This window comes from Physeter macrocephalus, chromosome 18, assembly GCF_002837175.3.
Source record: "Physeter macrocephalus isolate SW-GA chromosome 18, ASM283717v5, whole genome shotgun sequence".
Taxonomy (NCBI): Eukaryota; Metazoa; Chordata; class Mammalia; order Artiodactyla; family Physeteridae; genus Physeter; species Physeter macrocephalus.
In genome coordinates, this window is record NC_041231.1 from 46,579,867 (window position 1) to 46,601,369 (window position 21,503).

The 21,503-nt window shown below is 46.1% G+C and overlaps 1 protein-coding gene across 2 annotated transcripts in view; it reads right to left on the reverse strand.

Annotated features, from left to right (window-relative positions):
• Positions 1 to 21,503, reverse strand: part of SCN10A (sodium voltage-gated channel alpha subunit 10) — a 76,796-nt gene that overhangs the window by 39,870 nt on the left and 15,423 nt on the right. The window contains exons 4-12 of one of the 2 annotated variants that reach the window (XM_024117037.1): positions 16,548 to 16,676; positions 15,867 to 15,958; positions 13,476 to 13,697; positions 13,011 to 13,074; positions 8,179 to 8,320; positions 7,837 to 8,034; positions 6,967 to 7,137; positions 2,751 to 3,044; positions 168 to 276 (exon numbers count right to left, since the gene is read on the reverse strand). In XM_024117037.1, coding sequence (XP_023972805.1) covers positions 168 to 276; positions 2,751 to 3,044; positions 6,967 to 7,137; positions 7,837 to 8,034; positions 8,179 to 8,320; positions 13,011 to 13,074; positions 13,476 to 13,697; positions 15,867 to 15,958; positions 16,548 to 16,676 — 1,421 coding nt within the window. The remainder of the gene's footprint in view (positions 1 to 167; positions 277 to 2,750; positions 3,045 to 6,966; positions 7,138 to 7,836; positions 8,035 to 8,178; positions 8,321 to 13,010; positions 13,075 to 13,475; positions 13,698 to 15,866; positions 15,959 to 16,547; positions 16,677 to 21,503) is intronic. The other variant, XM_024117038.1, reaches the window with a different exon arrangement.

The following is a 21,503-nucleotide window of genomic DNA, read 5'->3' on the forward strand; positions in this document are numbered from 1 at the left end:
AAAAACCACACTGATAAAGGGTAATGGGGACAAGGGCATAAAAATGAGGAGTATCCCAGGACACAGAGATGGGTGCCCTTCGACACAGGTTTGGGGCATCCCATCTTCTGCTCATATGGGGTCTCCTCATGGCACAGTGAATGGAAGTTCCAATGAGCAATACTTACCCTCGAGGACAGAGGTCATGATACTGACAACACTCATTGCCCTTTGGGCTCGGAAAGGTTTGTTCAAGTATTCTGCTGTCAAGTAAGTCTTCTGTCCTGCATCAGATGCCTGCTGGGACACAGAGTCAAGACATTCCCCTAAAGTCTTCAATGGTAAAAACAGATCACTCAGCCTCTTATTGGCCTGTCTCGGGTGGTTGCAAGCTGCCCAGTGAAGCTACGGTCCTCTGCAGTCATGCTTGGAGTAAAGGGGCTACTCCATGAACTTGGGGTAAGAGCTCAGATGTGAGGAACAGCGTGACACGGAGCTGGGGTGCAACCAGAGCCTGAGTTCGTAGCTAACAGACGACCTGGCCTCACCTGAGGCTTTGCAGAGTCCTTCCCTAAGACAGGTTCCTGGGCACCAGGGTGGGGAGGGGGCTGTCTCAAGGGTCTCTGAGGTTTCTACCAAAGGGTAGTGGGAGTTGCAGGAGCATCAGGCCAGGCAGTCATTATTGGACTTCTGCCAGGCTGCGCATATGACATTTACAGAGAATTCCTACTCCACGATAGGCTTCCTTGACCTCCCTCCTAAGAGGCCCATTTCTCTCCCCAACATATGACCCAGTTCCAATTCCACATGGTCTCTCTCTTTCGGAGGGAATATTTGTGTGTCTTGATTGTTCAATTCTTAGTTTCTGACACAATCCTTTTGACTCTTCTCTCTCTGGGTCTTTATTGGAAGTTCTGTCTGGGTTCTGTGCCAGGGCCCTAACTCTAGTCACACATTTACCCTGGATGTGAGGAGTCCCAGGCCCATTGTAGCTGACTCAGCACTGCACTAACCATTCAGAATCCAAATTCAACAAGCTTTTATTGAGCATTTGCTGTAGGTGAAGCTCATAGGTATATAGTACATATAAAGAAAGTTTAGAAATTTCTCAACCATGAGGACTCACCAAAAGTTCTAGCATCTACTGCTGTTATTGATCAGATGTGTACATAAATGAAGGCACTTTGTAATTCCATTTAACCCTTCAGCCATTTAGAAACCTTTTTATAAGGTCTTTATAAGGGGAGACATGGAGGCTTGAAGAATTTAAGGGACTTGCTAAAGGTGACTCACTTGGTAAATGGCACAGCTGTGACTGATGTTCAGGTCCATGTGACATGGAAGGGATTAAAGAGTTAATCTTGCACTAGCCAGATAATTTCACTAAAATGAATCAAGGCTGGAATATCCAGGAAAGTGGTAATCCACAGAGCAATAACACAGTTTCCTGAATGAGGCATTTTCTAGAGTTAAAGTACCTCCAAGAGGACCCTGAAGCCTGGCTTTGACTTGAGGACTTTGGGTTGGTGATTCTCTTGGTAGGTCTTGGAGACCTACCTTCTACCATCTCTGCCCTGCTCTGTACCCACGGAGGGTGACCTGAGCAAACTGCATCACCCTCACCCTCTGGTTCTGGTCAGGTTTGGCCAGTGGGAGGCACAGACAGGAGATCAGAGGCTGGGAGGAGAGAGGAGCTGGCTATCTGCCAGCTGGCTTCTTCCCTGCTGGGCTGTGGCTGGGCCACCTTCCATCAGGCTGCCTCTCACATAAAGGGGCAGGTCTTGCTGGGCTCTGGTCCTTCCCCTCACCCCTTCAGCCTAGGCTTATTACAGCTTCCCACTGTGGCTAGTTCCTCGGTGCCTCACTGCGCCTTCTAAGTTCCTGAGCCCAGCACACATCTCTGTAAATACTTCCATAAACCCTCTCCACTTGCCCACTGCAGTGGTTCATCTGTTTCTTGCTGGGATCCTGAACCCCATGCATCCAGTCAGAGATGGAGCTAAGGTAACACTGTAAGACTTATCCAAGTCACTACAGCGATATAATGGTCAGCTCACAAGTCGGTTTGTAAACCACTGTGTGTCCTGGGCTGGCCAGAGGGCGAAAAACAACAACAACAAAAAAATGAAAAAACACTAGAAGCATCATTACTGAAGCTGGAGGGAGAGCTTAAATTAAATCACAGCTTCAATCCAATGAGGAGTCCCTGATTTGCCATTACACTCTGTGATTATTCTATTAAGAGTGCTGGCCAGTTCGTCACTGTTGCCTAATTTGTGCATTTTGGCAAGTTATTGCTTCTCCAACTAAAGTCAGGGATACTTTGCTTCTGCTAAGATCTGTCCGGGGCCCCTCGCAGGATTTCTCTGAGTCTTAATTGTGAAGCCCAAGGTAGTTTGCACAGAGTCACAGGCAAGAAGAGAAGAACCTTTAATTTTTTTTCACACTCGTCCAGGAAGCAAACAGGCTTATTTCTAAAGCAGTGATAGTGAGTAGGGACAGAGAAACTCTGGGGGAAAAAAATGATATCAGTTGGAAAATAGTCTGTATCACCGTCCTGCAGAGTAAACCAGAAAACCGGTTTGATCTCAGTTAAACCCAAGCTCTCCCTCTGGGTCTCACCTGCCTTGTCTGTAAAATGGGGGTAGATGGGAGGTGCTGGGCAGAGTGATGTCTAAAGGATCCTTCCATGGGTGACACTCAGGGCTTCTTGGCCTGAGGCCTCTAGCTGGAGAGCAGCCCCAAAGAGTCTGGAGCATTCACAAACTCACCGAGACTTCGATGGCTCCAGGGGCAAGCTCACCAGTGGGCAATGTGGGGAGTCCATCTTCTCCACGCCCTAAGCCAGGGTTGGGAGTTTGAGGCAGTGGACTCCTAGGGAGGGGGTCTTGCTGGCTTGCATCCCTGCCCAGCAGCAGAGACCCCCGATGGCTTTCACGGTCTCCAGGAAAGACTCCATCATCTGTGACCCCATCAGGGAATGAGATGTCTCGGCCAGGGGCCTGGAAATGGAACACACTGCCAAGGCTAGCCTGGTGTCTCCCAGAGGTGAGGCCTAGGAAAGACTGGGCATTGCCCCAAAAGAGCAAGAAAGAAGGCAGGCTGGAAGATCATCCTGCAGGCAAATCTGGAGCCCAGCACTTCCCCCCTACCCACCCCCACTCCCACCTCCCTGCCCTCAGCCTCGTGACCTTCCCATGGAAAATTAAAGACACAGACCTATGGGGTATTCTAGGTATACATGGGGAGAAAAGAGAGGAAAAGAATATTCTTGACACAGCCTGGGAAAGGGCCAAGATCAAAAAGAGATTGCAAGGTGCTCAAGATCAGCAAATAGGTCATCATGGCCAAGGATGTGTCAGAGGACAACCCTGTCACCCAGATGGGTCAGTTGTTTGCCAGCCTTTGGCTATGGTGCTGGACAAAGGTATCTTAAGTTCCCTGCTTCAACGCAAAGTTGTGACTTCAATAGACAGTTATGTACACCAGTACAGGAACAAGCTTAGTAAAGGGTTGTTGAACAAATGAGTGCTCTTATTTTCTGAAAATTAGGTTTCCACAATTCATTAGATCCAGCCTATATGGGTGTGAGAGTTTGTTTTGCAAAGGAGGAGATAAGAGCTTTGTAATATAATGAGCTTCTAGGATCCCTCAGGCAAACTTTGAACAGTCAACAATGGGGAGATTGAAGGGAGAGTTGCAGACTAATTTCCTGGAAGAATAGTGCCATTCCTCCAAATCAATAAACATTTCCCATCAAAATCTTCCTCCTCCGAGGGAACTGTGTGGTGTACAGTTGCCAGAGGAAAGGAGCTAATTCAGAGGCCCAGAGCCCCTGGAGAGTTAGTGTGCTGGGTTGGCTAGTTCCCACCACCACGATCTTGACCAGACAAGTTATCAATTCTGTCCTCAGCTCATAGAAAGTGTTTCTGAAATCTAAATACTGACTTCCTATCAAACTCTGATCATAATGCTGAATTTTTTCCCCTTCCTTAATTCCTTTTATTTACTAAATTACTAAAATTGGGACACTTTGTCAATTAAAGCTCTCCTGACCTATCCCCCTCTCCCACAGAAGTGAAATTTGCTTTCTTGATCATTTGGAGCCCAGTCCTGTTCAACAACCATCACTGTAATTCAGTATTAAAGTTCCCCACAGCACTAGGGACTTCCCTGGTGGCACAGTGGTTAAGAATCTGCCTGCCAATGCAGGGGACACGGGTTCCATCCCTGGTCCAGGAAGATCCCAGATGCCACGGGGCAACTAAGCCTGTGTGCCACAACTACTGAGCCTGCACTCTGGAGCCTGCAAACCACAGCTACTGAAGCCCGCGTGCCTAGAGCCCGTGCTCCGCAACAAGAGAAGTCCACGCACCGCAACGAACAGTAGCCCCCGCTCACTGCAACTAGAGAAAGCCCCTACGCAGCAACGAAGACCCAACACAGCCAAAAATTAAATTAATTAATTAATTAATTAATTAAAAAAACAAAAAACACAGCGCTTTTTGCCTAGAATATATGTCCAAGGACATTGAACTCATAAAAATTCACGAATCCTTTGCAGTTTTGAAGCAAAGGAACAGAATTGGCATATCCTTATTAAAGATGGGACAACTGGGCTTCCCTGGTGGCACAGTGGTTGAGAGTCTGCCTGCCAATGCAGGGGACACGGGTTCGAGCCCTGGTCTGGGAGGATCCCGCATGCCGCGGAGCAACTGGGCCCGTGAGCCACAATTGCTGAGCCTGCGCGTCTGGAGCCTGTGCTCCGCAACAGGAGAGGCCGCGATAGTGAGAGGCCTGCGCACCGCGATGAAGAGTGGCCCCCGCGTGCCACAACTAGAGAAAGCCCTCGTACAGAAATGAAGACCCAACACAGCCATAAATTAATTAATTAATTAATAATTTTAAAAAAAGATGGGACAACTGAGTTATATGCACTTGGGCACTAAGCAAACCAAGAAACTAAGAAGAAAATTTTGGTCCCGTATTTGACAAGCAGTGCCTCCTTGGCCACCAACTAATATTTCACAATTAACCTATTTGACAAATGGTGGACAATGAGCTCTGAATCTAAGTATCAGACATGTCTTAAAATGCATCCTCCAAGCAAACCAACTGGTTTCCTGTGTGTTCCCTGAAACCCCTGCTGTGTCTCTCTGCTAAGTGCTACCCCCAACCTCTCTCTCATTACTGCTGGTCAGAAAATGGCTTTTTATTAAAACTTCCTATGGTCTATTTACTACAGTAACACACCCGGGAAAGAAGGAAGAGGATGCCTTACTGAATGGACTCCAGTCAATCAGTTAGTATTAAGGAAGTACCCAAACAATGCCTCCCTGTGTTTGCATAAACATATCTCCTTCCTGCCTGGAAAATATTCCTCCCCAAACCCTCCCAGTCCTCAATTACTGGAGGACCCCCCTACTCACTATTTACTATTCACTTAAATTATCCCCTCCTCCATGAAGCCTTTCCTGATACACCCTCACCCTCATAAGAGTAGATGTTTCCTCTTCTATTCCCCCAAACACCATCTACGTGTCCCTAATAAAGCACTCAACACACAGCTATTTTTATATCTTCCTCCTCCACCCAAATGGAAGTCCTTGGGAAATGGACTGTGTTTTAGTCAACTCTTTATAACAAGCACCTAGTGTTGCTGAATTAACAAAACATGGTTCCTCTTTTTCCTTTGAAGGTAAACCTAGCTGGAGACACAAGCACACAGACACACACCAGACAACTATTGGACATCCAAGTGCAAATCTGTGTGAGGTTGACTGAATCGGAGAAATTAAAGCCCAATTCAGAGTGTCACTGACATGTCCACGGAAGCTGTGATTCATCCTGTTCCACGGTTGTCAGAGCCCTAGTCAAATCCCCTTTGAAACAGCTTCTGAACTGTGCCCTGTCCATATCAGGTGCTGCTCAAAAGAGGCAGAGCAAGGAAGGGAAGGGCACAGACTGTGATAAATGCTGAAGCGTCGGTGTCACTGAGGTCAGCGTGCATGGGAGTGTGTCCATGCACACGGAAGTCTGGGGGTTGTAGAGATCCTATTCCAAAAGGTAGAACATCCTTCAGAGGAGCACAAGGAAAAGAGATCAGGAGGGAAGTGAGCATCAGCAGCCTTGAAAAATAGCCATGTTGATCCCCTTTCCCATACTGTTATTGTGGGATCTACTCTACCACAAAGGGGTTATTATCTCTCAGGCCTGTGGAAAGGGTATATCTGGGGTACATAGGACTTTCAAGGGAGAAGGAGCTGGTGGGAGGAAACTTGGTGAGTACAGGGAATCTTGGGAGTAGGAGGTAGCAGGTCATGATGGTGGGGAGAATTGCTACAGGGTCTGAAGTGAGGTACTGAAGTTATTCCCAGGCTGGATTGTTACCACAGAGACAGGTGCTGGGATCTCCTGTGCCAACAGTAGGTGAGAATTTGAGCTGCAGGGGCTGAGGCATGAGGTCAGAAAGAAGCTTGTAAATGATTTCAGCACCACGAACAAGGACCCCACTCCTGCTCCAGAACTGCAGATCAGAGTGTCAGAAGGAAGCTGACCCTTGATGTCCACAGGTCCACAGACACCTCAAGGTCAGCATGTTCAAGGTCACCTACAATCCAGCGTTCTTCTCCAGTGCTACTGCCTTAGAATCACCACCTACCTAACTGCCCAATCTGGAAACCTGGGAGGCATTTTGGACTTCTCCCTTCTTTTTCAACATTCCACAGTCCCAATCTTGTTTATTCCCTTGAGTCCCTATAAAAGTCTTTATAATCCACCCTTTTCCCCATCTATAATGCCCCTGTCCTAGTTTACGCCACCATTGGTTGCGGGGGCGTGGCAGGCAGGGTCTGGATTATCAAAACATCCTCCTAGTCTCTGTGCCTCCAGATATCTCTCTGCTACAAACCTCTTCACACTTCAGCATATTGTCCATGGCAGCTGGAAAGGTGGGTCACCTTTAAGGCACAAACCTGAGCCCCTTACCATTCTGTGCTCGTTGTAAGACTCAGTCTGGGGTGACTTGTTGTCGTCTGTGGAGCCCTCTGACACCCTTGGCTTCATTCTGTGCCTTCTCACACTGGCATTTTTGGAGGCCAAAGGGGATCCATTGTGGGAGTGGAGAGAGGCTGTGTCAACCCCCAGGGCTGCCAGCACCTGAAAGGAGAGAACAGCAGTATCTGGATGAGCTTAGCATAAATGTCTGTCCCCCAGACATGCGGTGTCACAGAGGTGATGGCATCTAAACCAGAGGAGATCAGGTTTAGGACCTGGGTGGTGGTTGGATTAAGACATGGCAGGAAGAGTCACCTCTGGGTCACCTCCCTCATTCACACCCTGTAGTAAACTCTGTTGCTGCCCTGTCCAGATCTCTTTTACCAGGTCAGTACCCTCTTCTCAAGCTGCTTGAATGTTAGTTACTAATGGGTTACAGCTGCAGGATTTGCAGAAAACTTTCTTTGACTATACATTTGGCTGGAGCAAGTATGGAGGTACAAAGGGCCAGCGTTCTTGTGTCCAGGTAGGGATAACCCTGTGGAACAAGTCATGCCCTGGAGCTTCCCATGGAATCAGGCCAAAGGTAGTAACTAGCTGAGGCCACTTCCTTGTTTAATTCTTCCCCTGTCCCATCCTGCTTCCTTCAGTCTCCTCCTAAGAGCACCCCTCAGTGAATCACTTGCACAGGCTCTTCATTCATTTTTTTTGAGAAAATCTAACCTAAGATGGTCCCTGAGATAAGATGAATTTTCCTATGGTTCCCTAAAATGACAGTCTTACTCTAAGAGGCTAGTCCAGATATCTGCCCAACAATGTACAACCTGCAACAGATTTCACAAAGATCCACCCCTCACTGACCTCCTGCTCTGTCCGGAGCATCTCAAGGGCCTCCTGGAACTTCTTCTCCTTGGCTTCAATTTCATCAATGGTTGCCTGGTTCTGCTCCTCATATGCCATGGTGACCACAGCCAAGACCAAATTGACCAGGTAGAAAGACCCCAGGAAGATAACAAGCACGAAAAAAAACATATAGATTTTCCCAGAAGCCCTCAGGGTCTGCAGATTCAAAAGAAAGAAGAGAGACTTGTACCTAGAGAACTTGGGCCCCTGACATGGTCAGGGTCCTCCAGGAAGAATGTAGCCATGCAGCCAATGCCCCAGCCTCCAACCGAGTCTGTATGGGGACATGCAGATCAATACCTGCTGGTAGAGGCGTTCCCAGGAATCCTGTGTCATGAGGCGGAACAGTGAGAGGAAAGCCCAAGCAAAGGAGTCAAAACTGGTATAGTTAAAATCTGGGTTGTCAGATGTTTTAAGGCAGAAATAACCTTCAGGGCAGTGGCTGCAGCAAGAACAGAGAAGGTTGTCAATTGCATAGACTCCCACTTACTGGGGGCTAGACAGTCCAGGGCTGTGGGAAGACCTGAGGGTTTGAAGTCAAAGACTGGAGTTCAAGGCCTAGCCTACCTCTTATTAGCTGAGTGACCTTGGACATTCAGTCTCTTTAGGTCTCAGTTTCTCTTGCCCATTAAATGGGGACGATAATGTTAGGGAATTACTGACTGAAACCACCCATCCTGGCCAGGTTAGAACCGCTTACGTGAGTTGTCTCACAACAAGAGGTCTCAATAAGGAACACAGAACCGACAAGCTGCTGCCAAAACCAACCAGAAGAATTTGGGAGGGGAAGAAAGGACGGAGGAGGCGCCAACCCATAATAGTCCTGCAAACCTCCCAGAAACCCTCGTGATGGAAACTGTCTTGACTGAGAGATGTGTGTGCAGCCAGGAAGGGCACTGAGTCAGACCAAATATGGGCACAAGCAAAATGATTGGCCAGAGACAACCCAGAAAGCTAACCCCACCTCCATAAATCCTGAGACCGGGAGCCACGAGGCAGAGCAGTTCTCCTGGGTTCCCTACCCTGTTGCTGTCTGCTCAAGCACTCATTTACAAAAAAGTGTTTTATTTTGTCAATATGCACATGTTTCCTCAGACGATTCTTTTTTTTTTTTTTTGGCTGCGTTGGGTCTTCGTCGCTGCACACGGGCTCTTCTCTAGTGGCGAGCAGGGGCTACTCTTCATTGTGGTGCGCAGGCTTCTCATTGCAGTGGCTTCTCTTGTTGTGGAGCATAGGCTCTAGGCGCGCGGGCTTCAGTAGTTGTGGTACGTGGGCTCAGCAGATGTGGCTCGCGGGTTCTAGAGCGCAGGCTCAGTAGTTGTGGCACACGAGATTAGTTGCCACGTAGCATCTGGGATCTTCCCGGACCAGGGATCGAACCCGTGTCCCCTGCATTGGCAGCTGGATTCTTAACCACTGTGCCACCAGGGAAGTCCCTACGATTTATTTCTGAGTGTTAGACAAGAGCTCATCTCGGGCCCTAGAAGAGGCACCCCCCCTCCCTGCCCCCTACCCCCAGTAACATAATACCTTCACGTCAGAGTTTCATGCAAAGGGAAATGGCCTGGAGAAGGCTAGCTGGCTGCCCAGACATGACCCCATAAGATGGTGAGCTCTTTGCAAATTGACACCAGGGGAGGCAGAGTCAGTAAAACCTAAGCCAGTTGGCATCACCTGCAGAGTTGTCTTTCAAAGGAGGACTCACAATTAGCCAAGCTCACTGACCAATTACATGCAACAATCAAAACACCACTTTCCAATAACTGAGCACGTACTGTGTGCCTCTCTCTCTCCTAAGTGCTTTAAAAATGCTATAATTTAATCATCACAATAATCCTTTTTTTAAAAACAGATGTGGAAGCTGGGGTTCAGAGGGGAGAAGTCAGCTGTCTAAAAGCACACAGATGCCAATAGATTTATTTAAAAGGAGAAATATAACTGTCAAGTAGTTTATGAAGACTGACCTATGAAGGAAGGACAAATTGAAGATGACTGCCTGGTGAGCACTGGAATGCGGAGGGCTGCACTGCCCTCTCTCTCATAATAAGAGGGTGAGTTGGTATCGGGAAGCATCTCTAAGCTTGAGGCATGTGAGCACTCCTCTGCACCCCAGTGAGATGGCCTGGTTCAGGAGACAGTAACGCCTTTTTTGTAGTTCGGGATTCTACTTCAGGATTCCTCCACCAACACCAGCCCTGGGGGGGGTCTTCTTATTCCAGACATCCATACAAACACACATCCAGGAACCCACACAATTGATTAGGGCCTGACAACTTGATTATAACTAAATCCCAATTCTGTCTCCAACCTTGGTTGGAGATTTGCGAGTTTCCAGACTCTGTAGACCCACATATAAAGACAGTCTCTTGGTTCTGCTCTCCCAAGGAGCTAGTTAACCCATTACCTGTAGGTTTGCTAGTTAACACTAAGGGCAGCCTATTTCTATGTCTGCCGTAGAACACCACTATAGCTGCTACACATCAACAGCTAACTGCTCAGAGAATTAAATGAGACCACGGTGTAAAGTCTCTTGCAAGATGCCTTCAGCATAGCAAATATTGTATGTAAAATGCAGAAATAAATTTCTTGGTGTTTTTAATCTGAAGCTACCAAAAAGATGGACTAGAATAATGTATGTGAAAGATGCTGAAAATCATCAAGTATTTCCTGGTACTTGTTCTCCATTTTGAGACCCTGGACTTTCTCCCTGCAGTGTCACTGGTCAGTGTGTGCTTTTGCTCAGGGCTCTGGCTTCTCTGCAGCTCAGCACAGAACCCAGGTTTGGTGTTCACAGCATGCCTGTCAGGGCTCACTCTGCCCATCATCTAAGCTGGCCTCTACTTAACATCCCAGCCCTATCTACTCCTTCCCCGCCTGGCCAGGACCTATGCAGCAGGATAGCTGGTCTCTCTCGGAGTTGGAGGGGGGGGGTCCCATGGATGAACCCCACAGTTTTACCACAGTCAGTGCATGGGCACTGTGGAACCATCCTCATGAGAAATGCCATTATCCATACAGAAGGAGGACACTGACGGGTCCTCAGTTTCAATTTAAGTCAAAGGCAAATGAAAACTGACATCAGGACAACCCTCTTCCTGAACTCAAGAACCAAATGCCAAGTGCATTCGTGAAGAAAGAGGCCAAGGGGCCTGTGCTGCTCAAATTCTCCTGTTAGTCCCACCCCTCAGCTCTAGCTGAGATTGTTTTCCTGGGGAGCTGATGAAGGCAGAACTCCATAAAGTTCCTACCCAACTCCACTTGAGCAATATAGGGCTGTTAGCCACTCAGGGAGAGGGTTGTGTGGGCTCGGGGTTCCAGACCCCTTCACCATGGAGATGGGAGGGATGAGTCTTTCTGATCTGTTGCCTGATCTCTTTCTGCTCACACCTGTTCCCGTGGTCAAAGCAGCAGGCAGACCTGAGGGGCCCCCTACCCCTTTGCTTTGTCTCACTTTCTGTTCTGCCATCTAAAGGCTCCATCCGGGCTTCCCTGGTGGCGCAGTGGTTAAGAACCCACCTGCCAATGCAGGTGACATGGGTTCGAGCCCTGGTCTGGGAAGATCCCACATGCCGTGGAGCAACTAAGCCCGTAAGCCACAACTACTGAGCCTGCGTGTCTAGAGCCTGTGCTCCACAACAAGAGAAGCCATGACGATGAGAAGCCCATGCACCACGATGAAGAGTAGCCCCCGCTCGCCGCAGCTAGAGAAAGCCTGCACACAGAAACGAAGACCCAACACAGCCAAAAATAAATAAATAAATAAATAAATAAATAATTTTTTTTTTAAGAATAAAAAAAATAAAGGCTCCATCCAAACCATCTCTTGTCCATCCAGCCTGGAGACATCCTGTTTGTCCTTCAATCTCACCTCAGTCACCACCTCTAGGAAACCTTCCCTGACATCCTCCCTGCCTCACACTATCACCTCACTGTATTTCCGCAGCCCAGGGAGCCTCTAGGACAGCACTGCTACTTCACAGCATAGCATCTTTATGTATATGCATCAGAGCTCACAAACTGGCAGATTGCTAGCTGAATTTGCATTGCTGAAATATTTTGTTTGGCCCACAATATGTAGACATTTTCTGAAATTGGTAGCCAATGTTTATAGTTAAGAGAGTTTACATAAAAATTGAAATTTCCTGTCTCTCTTTTAAAAACTTGGACGTTCTAGAAACAGTGGACCCACATTTCCACATGACAACCAAAAGCTGAACTGAGAAGTGGCTACCCCTTTAGATGGGGCATGAACTCTCATGATCTTTGTTCCCACCCAGCCTACTCCTCACATTTGTTGTTATGTGTCTGGCCTCTGTAAGAATTTGAAACTGCGAAGTCTGATACATGTGATTCTTCCTCTGCTATGTGAGGATAATGAAACCCATGTGATAGAGTTGTAATTAAATGTAAAGCATTTGACATAAAACATATTTAATAAATATTTGTTCCTTCCTGGGGCAGATTGTTTGCAAAAATGACCACAATTATTCCCATCCCTGTCTCCACACCCCTTTTAATATGATGTCGCAGGTTCTCCCAGCAACAGGTGGAGTCTATTCCCCCATTCCTTGGATTTGGACTGGCCTGTGCCTTGCTTTAGTCAATAGAATGCAATAGAAGTGACACTATGCCAGTTCTAAGCCTAGGCCTCAAGAGACTTGGAACACTTCCACTCTTTCTCTTGGAATCCTGCCTCCACTAGAAGAATAAGTCTGGGCTAGTCTGATGGGGGGTGAGAGATCACACGGAGCAGAGACAAAACACCCCAGCTGAGGCCATCCTAGATCAGCCAGACCCCTGCTAATCTGTCCACTGTCTGCAGATGCATGAATGAGCCCAGTCAATATCAGAAGAACAGTAGACTGATCTCAGCTCAATGTGCAGATCTGCAGAATCCTGAGCTAAGTAAATGGCTGGTGTTTTAGGCCACAAAATCTTGGGGTTGTTTGTTACACAGCAAGAGCTAACTCATACACTCCCTCCTCATGAGCCTGGGATGGCAGAGGCCATGACTTATTAATTTCTACATCTTCCTCAGGACTTGCAACCCAGGCTTCACCCAGAAAAAGCTGATGACAAGAAGGAGAGAGGGCTGCTGGGCATTGGTGCTATGTCATGTCTTGGGCACTCACCCTGAATCAGATCCATTGCCACACAGTAAGGGATCAGAAGTGCCTGGTTTGTTGGTGTAGAAATCTGCAAAATAAAGGAAGAAGTGAAAGCCTCACATGGTTCTCAACCCTTAACTCAAGCCTTGAGTGGTGAAATCAACACCTGTTGAGTCTTCTGCAGGAGTGAGTAGAGAGCCCTTGGCCACATGACCTCATTGGATATGCTGGGACGCCTGGAAAGGGAAATGTCTCATCTGGGAAGAGAAAAGCTGAGCAGTGGCTTCAGCTTTGAGCTTCCTCCAGCAGAGGCAGAATGACCTGCCTCTGGATTTATAGCTCATTTCCTTGTAAAAGGAAATTTGGCAACAGAGAATGGGGGGCCCAAAAGTAAAACACAACTCATGAGAAGCATTTCAGCAGAAAAGAGGAATCAAAATATATGTCTATACAGGTATGCAGGGGCTTCACACCCCCTGCCAACCAGACCTGGGTCCCTATGACAGAAATTCCACTCCCGTTTTTCATGAGAAGAGTAATTGGCCGTCTCGTTGACAACTGTGCAATTCTTGACACATTTGTTCTTGAGGTTGCCCTTGAAGAGCTGCAGGCCCACCAGGGCAAAGACACTCAGGCAGAAGATGGTGAGGATGGTCACATCAGCCAGCTTCCTCACCGAGTGGATCAGGGCTCCCACGATGACCTTCAGCCCTGTGGGAAGATGACACTGATACTCTCACGTGGATGAGGTGCCACATGAAGAACACACACGTGTGCCTGGCACGCTTGCATCTTAGCCATCCTATCCTCTCACTACACACAGGTGTGAGGTATTTTACAAACTCTAGGGCAGTTCCAAGCCCAGTTTCTCATCTGAACTTTGCAATAAGCCTGAGAGGCAGGCAGAGATTATTGTCCCATTGTAAAGATGAAGCAACTGAGATCCAGGCAATGCATTTCATCTTAAAGCTAATAAATTCTGGAGGGTAGCAATTCAATTTAAAAAATAATTGATGAGTACCTGCTATGTTCCAGGCACTACACTAGGCGTGAGGCTACTAACTTCATTCCAGTCATCTGGTATCTGTTTTTCTGTCCTTATCTCAGTCCTGGGAGGCAGCTCGAGGCTGGGGACAGACGTACGTCAGTGTGTGTGAGTGTGTGTGTGTGAGTGAGTGAAAGAGAAAGAGAAAAGGAGGAGGAGGAGGAGGAAGAAAGGAGGGAGGGAGGGGAGAGAGAGACATGCAAGGGAGATAGAATGAGACAGAGATGCAAAGACACAGAGATGAACATAACAGTGTGAAGCCATGAGAGACACTGAGAGTCACTGAGGAAGAAACAGAGAATCTGAGAAGGAGCACAGCTGGCAGCAAAGATGGGGCCCCTGCTTGTTTAAGGAAAGATGATTTGTTGCTCTGGCAAAGGAAAACACCTTCTTCGGGAAAGCAGCTTCCCAAGTAGCAGAAAGAGCTCTAACCAGCGAAGCAGACTGCGATCTAGCCTTGCATTGTCATTTTGGTCAACAAATAACCCATTGAGCACCCCCTGCCCCATGTCGTCCCCTCTGGGAGCTGAGCAATGGTTAAGGCACTGGCCTGTGGTGGGGCTGTCTGATGAGTGAGGGGAAACTCCATAGCATTATTGAGCAGGTGGGCACACAGAGGAACAGCCCCTCACAGAAGCCTGGGAGTGGGGGTAGGATGGGGTGGAGGGTGGGGAAGATGGGAAGGACCAGGGAGTCTCCTTGAGGAGGTCAGAGTGTGGCGCAGAGCCCTGAGGATGCACATGAGTTGAGTGAAGAGACGAGGAGAGATTTCCTGACAGAGGAGCAGCATGGCCCAGGGCTGGGCAATGAGCAAAAGCTTCGAGTGTCTGTGGAACCACAGGCAGATTCTGGAATGTGGTGTGAGGTTGGTACAGGAGAGAGATGAGGCAGGGAGAGGAGGAGGGTCAGGACAGACCAAGTCTTGTAGAGACTCAGGGTCTTCCTGGCTGGGAGTAGGTGAGAGAGGTACCAAGCAGCAGAACTGACTACTTATTGCTGTGATTTTCTTCATGAAGAAGCTTGTCCACTGGAAGTTGGCAAAGACTTTTCAGTCGTTCCCTGCAGAACCAGTCACAGAACCGTGGAAAGGGACTTCCACTCTAGCGTGAGTATTTCTATTTCCCAGATGAGGGCATGGGTTCTCAGAGGTGAGGGAGGGGAGATAACCCATCAGGCCACAAGGGAGACGCATTGAGTCCCATCTTAGGGCTGTTACCTGGTCTCTGGCCTCACTATCCCCTCCATCAACCCAGTGGGAGATGAGGAGTATCACTGGGCTACTTATTGGAGGCCCGGTAAGATGATCCCTAGTACACTATTTTTGTTTCTGAATTGTCTGTAATCAAGAATTGTCTAATTATTTTCTCTTCTGTGGGTCCAAAGAGAGGGCTGAGGCCCAAATTTTCAGATCCATGGAAATGGGGAAGATACTCACCAGAGCCTAGGACTGTCTTTTTCCTTCTTCACTGTTTCCAAGTTTACATTTTGATTTAAAGTATAAATGAGAATCTGACTGGAGGCTTGCCTGAACCCCACAAAGAGAACATAAAACGAGGACTTGACCTTCTTGTCCTTTACGGACACCATGGGGTACTGTGGACAGAGTGTTGGATGAGAATCAGGACATGAGGTTTCCAGGTCACAAATACCTCTCTTGATGAGGATTTGGGATTGTGTTTTCTACTCTCTGGGCCTCAGTTTCTTTCTCTCTTAAATGGGGACAGTAGTCCATGTCCCAGAAATTTATAGGGCTCTTGTGAAAATCAAAGTGGGACATTAGGCTGTGGAAACCAACATAAGCTCTATGAGTAAATGTGCTGGTTAAAGCAGCTCACCTGGAATCACAGATACTGTTTTTAAAGCTCTAAGGACTCTGAACGTCCGCAGGCCTGAGATCCCTCGGAGATCTACGGCTTCACCAACATACCTGTAGGACCAGAAGTCAGTCAGCATCTCTGCAAGAAGAGGTACTTGGGAATTCATGCAGCATAAATAAGGACAATTTTGGGTAACACCAGCCTAGGAAGGACCCAGAACAGACACTGAGAATCTACTAGCACTTCCATTTATAGACTGACATGAACACTGATTTAACTAAGGCAGTATTTTCCAGAATGGCCCCTTTAAGAAGATGCACTGTGATCTAGAAGGCTCCGTGTGCTACATGTGTGGATGGATATTCAAGCATGTGGGTGTGGCCAACCCATCTTCTCAGGTACTGGTTCTCAGGTAAAGACTTTCAAATCTGGTAGGTACAAGGCTGAGCCTTGTCTGATCCACTTTGACAAGCCAGTTATCAGCTCAGACCTGAGGTCTCCAACTTCTCCCTGAGTGTATGGGACTAACCCTAGAAAATGACTCCCAAAGCAACAGTCTTTGGCAAAGAAACCCTAGGCCACACAGTCCCGAATGAGGAAGCTGGACAGAGATAAGGAAACATCCCCAGAGTGGCAGCCTGGACACACCTACAAGCCCTACACAGATGCACATACAAGTCAGTGTGGAGAAATACTCACGCCAGGGTGATGACACTAAAATCCAGCCAGTTCCAAGGATCTCGCAGGTAAGTGAACTCATTTAGACAAAATCCTCTTGCCAGTATCTTTATCAAGGCTTCAAAGGTATAAATGACAGTGAAGACATACCTGGGAGGGAAGGTGGAAAGGGAGTATTAATTGTGACTTGGAGAGAGCTCAGAGGGACAGCGGCTGTGATTGTTCCAAAGGAGAATGTGCAAAGATCATCGACAAGGTGGGGAAGGGGAAGAAGGGAAGGTAGGGAGATGAGACGCAGACGGAGGAACTCAGAGGAGTCACACATACGGGTGGGGTGGGATGATCGGCAGCCTCTGCTGCTCTGAAGGTAGGCAGAGGGCAATGGCAGGTGAGAACCTCTGGCACCATGAGGTTCAGAACAAAGTTCCTCCTGTTCCATGAGGCTCCCCGAGGATTTCTGCCCTGAGGGAAGCTGGCAACTCCTCTCTCAACTTGTTGATGGCTGAAAATATGGAAGAGGGAGGAGGCCCAACTACATCCCTCCTCTCCCAACTTCTCTTCTTCTGACTCTTTTCTTCTCATACCGTGCCTGGTCTGCCAGCATTTTTGGCCTCAGGGATCCCGGTCTATTTACTGTCTAAGGCAGTAAACAACTAGGTGTTGGTGTCATGGAAGAAAAAAGCATCTGAGTTCACACACATTTTCTCAGGAGGATGGATCCTGTTAGAGGAAGTCATCTCAAAACAGCCACTCTGGGCTTCCCTGGTGGCGCAGTGGTTGAGAGTCCGCCTGCCGATGCAGGGGACACAGGTTCGTGCCCCGGTCCGGGAAGATCCCACATGCCGCGGAGCGGCTGAGCCCATGAGCCATGGCCGCTGAGCCTGCGCGTCCGGAGCCTGTGCTCCACAACGGGAGAGGCCACAACAGTGAGAGGCCCGCGTACAGCAAAAAACAAAACAAACAAAAAAAAAACAGCCACTCTGCTGGGCACTTTATGGGTTTGGATTTGAAGAGATGGATCTGAAGCTTAGGTTGAGAGTAGGGTAGTGTTTCTCAAGTGTTCAGAATCCCTCCATCACCAACAGCAATGGTTCTCAGACTCTAGCACGCATCTGACCCCCTGGACAGCTTGTTCAAGCATCTGATTTCTGGGCTGCACGTCCAGAGTTTCTGACTCGGTAAGTCTAGGGTAGGGCCCAAGAAATTGCATTTCTCACAAGTTCCCAGCAGAGCCTAATGCTGATGGCCTGAGGAACTACGCTTTTAGAACCACCGACCAAATGGATTCAGATGCATGCATAAATCACACCTAATTTTGGATACATTACATTTTAAAAATTATAAAATTCTAAAGGTAAACCCTGGTATGAAAAATGAAAAGACTTTTGATTAAATATGGCAGATTGAAGACATGTATTTACCTTCAACCCTTTGGAAAACCTTCTTAAATGATAGTAAAAAGAATTTTTTAAAAAGCATAAATTCACTAGGGCAATGATAATGGAGAACATAACAGCACTCTGGAAATTAGAGTGAAGACGGATGAGTGGTAACTGACAGAGCAGACCTTAGAAAGCTGAAACCTTAGCTGGAAGTAGGGAGTTCCCAGAAGCAAGCCAACCTACATGGCAGAGCTGCTTAGGACTTAGGGATGCTAAATACCTCTGAAAGTGGGGCCTGGGGAGACAGTGGCAAGAGGGGCTGAAAGGGCAGTTTGAAAATCTTTACAAGAAGCAGTTGGGCTTTCTAAATCCCACGGCACACCAACCATTCAGGGAGGAACTGCCTCCTCTGATCTGGAAATAGACTGGATTGAACAAGAGGGAGAGAGTTGCATCCTGAAACAGAGGTATAAAGGAAAAATTTACATATGTACTAAAAGGCAGACAACCTTCCCACCCACCCACTTCTTCCCCTCAGTAAGTTCCTAGAAGCCTGTCAGTCAGGTTAACAGCTCAAGAAGTTGCTGCACTTTTAATATGGACAGCCAGCCAATGAGCATCAGGAATCTGAAGGCTACTTCTACACCAAAGACTAAAAGAACTAAACAGGAAAGAAAGAAAAAGAAAAAAAGACAATGCAGATAGAAGAAGAAGAGTCAGGAAAAAACCCTTATCATTAATATTTTTAGAGAGTTAAGAGATGAGAAGATACTGGATACATATGGAAGGCTATAACAAGAATATTCAAAGAACAAAAGAGAGCTTTTGAAAACAAAAATATGATAGCAAAAGTAAAACATTAATAGAAGGGCTAGAAATAAAGAAAAGAAAGAAAGAAATAAGAGGTGATTAAAAATATGAAAATTAGAGAATTAGACTAATAGGTACAATGTCTGATTAATAGGAGATCTAGGGATTTCCCTGGCGGTCCAGTGGTTAAGACTCCACTCTCTCAATTCAGGGGGCGCGGGTTCGATCCCTGGTCAGGGGATTAAGATCCCACATGCCATGCAATGGCCAAAAAAAAAAAAAAAAATAGGACATCTAGAAAGAAATAGAGAAGGAAGTAGACAGGAGAAAATTACCAAAGAAATAATATAAGAAAATTTCCCTAAACTGAAGGATCTAAATATTCAGCTGAAATACCCACGAGTGTTCAGGAAAATGAATGAAAAAGGTTCATATCAAGGCACAACATCACAAAATTTGAGAACACTGTACACAAACAGAAGAGCCTAACTTTTTCTGAAGGAGTGAAAATCACAGGTCACATACAAAAGACTGAGAATCAAAATACCGTCAGATTTCTTAATAGCAAAATTGTAGGTTATAAGACAGTGGAACAATGTCTTCAAAATTTTGTGGAAAATAATTTCTGATTTATAGTTGCTTCCCCAGCTAAACTGTTTAGATGAGGCTAGTATAAAGATATGCCAAGTCTCAGAAAATTTATTTCCCACCTACCCATCTAAGAAAGTTACCAGAGGATATGCTCCACCAAAACAAGGAAGTAAACAATAACGAGGAAGATATGGGATGCAGGAGAGTGACAAATGGAATCCAAAAGAGGATGGAGAAGGAAAAATCTCTGGAAAAGAGCTGTACATCAGGCCTAGGGAACATCTAGACCAGATTGAGGCAGGAGTTGAGGGACTCTAAGAAGGATTTCCCCAAGAAAAATGGAAACTGATGGATAATCTGATTCGTTCAAGTAAATTTAAGCAATAATTAAACCTCTGGAGAAGAGTTTAGTGATAAAAATACAGAAATTAGTGATAAATATACAGAAAACTGAGCAAATGAAGAAATGAAATCCTTATTAACTCCAGAGAAAGCAAAAACATTGTGCAAAAAGGAAATGTAACCAAAGTATACTGCATGATACAGTTGTGAATAGTATTTCATTAGCAATACTATTATATAATCATATATGTAGTCAATGTACATATTGACTGATATAATCATATATGTAGACAATGTACATATTGTCTGATTATCTAACCAAAAATTATGATATAACTATAATGAGAAGAGGAGTGTGAGAGAAAATGAGTGTTTGTATGTGGACCTAATCCCTTTTTTTTTCCATAACAGAAAGCTAATAGATAATATCTAATGTGGAAAAATTTTTTTAAATAGTAGTCTGAGTATATTTTTAGAGCTAGAGAGGTATCAGAAGAAAGCAGTAAACAAATGGTGAGAGTGATTGCCTCTGGAAATATGGGATTAGGGGTGAGGAGATGAGAAACATGAAATTGCTGTTTTTGTTATAATCTTTATGGAGCTATATGACCTTTTAAACCATGGATCTGTATATCTTAAATAAAAGTAAAAATCAAATTTAAAAGTGCATAGCAGTAATGTTTCTTTCCTATCTGTGAGAGGAGAAATAGTGTTTGAAATCATTCACAAAGAAATCTATATCTGGCTGGGTAGCTGCTTGAGCTGTCAGCTGCCATAGCTTGTCGGGTTTCCCCCCACTCTTTATGTTTTCTAAATTAGAAAATCTTAACTCAGAATTATAGGTTGTTGTGAAGCTTTGACAGATATTTTGGCCTTTCAGGTCAAATGCAGATCCAGAAATTATGGAGAGAGTTCTCTCCAAAGACTATTCTCAGTGTTTCACCAGAGGACAGGTGTCCCAGCTTAGTGCTGCTGAAAGCTAGAAGGTTAAAGGTCTCGGCTTGGGAGACAGCAGCTGATGGAGTCACATCCTCTTTCTGGTGACATTTGGCTCACAAGGTATTTCTGCATGTTCAGTTGTAGCATTTGGATGTGATTTTTAATATGCAAAGACATATCTTAAGTGTTTTTCCTGATGAATGAAGAAAATCATTGGTACTGGGGAAAAGTCAAACTCTCAGCCACTGAGCCATTTGCACCACTGTTCAGTTTTAAGAAGTCATGATGTCTAATCATTTAAAAATTCTGATATTTAAACCCTGAAGTCAAAGATCCAGACTTTTCAAAATCCTAAATGTATTACTGAGACATGCCATGTGTATTCACAGAAATAGTCATTTTAAAAGATTTAATTCCTTGCTGGAAAACACTGCAAACCTTTTCTTGCTTGCCAGCCAGAGCAATTCAGTGTAGAAAAAGCATCCTGTACTCACTTATTTCAGCCCTGTAGGCTGAAGAAACATATACTAAGTGGCCACAATCAGTTTGTAATCACAACTTCCATGATGTCCCTCAACAGCGAATCAGGGTCTGGAAGTATGCTATGGACCCTTGCTATTTTCACAAATAATGTACATACCACATTGGAAGCAATATCTTCCATTGGTATAGCAATGCCCTTCCTTGCTGACCATCTAGCTGGAGCTTCTTCAATATCAATTCAACTATCTTTTTAATTGTGGTAAAATACATATAAAATTTACTACTTTACCCACTTTTAAGTATACAATTCAGTGGCAATAAGTGCATTCACAAAATTGTGCAACCATAACCACTATCCATCTCCAGAACTTTTTCATCATCCCAAACAGAAACTCTGTACTCATTAAACAACTACTCCCCATTCCTCCCT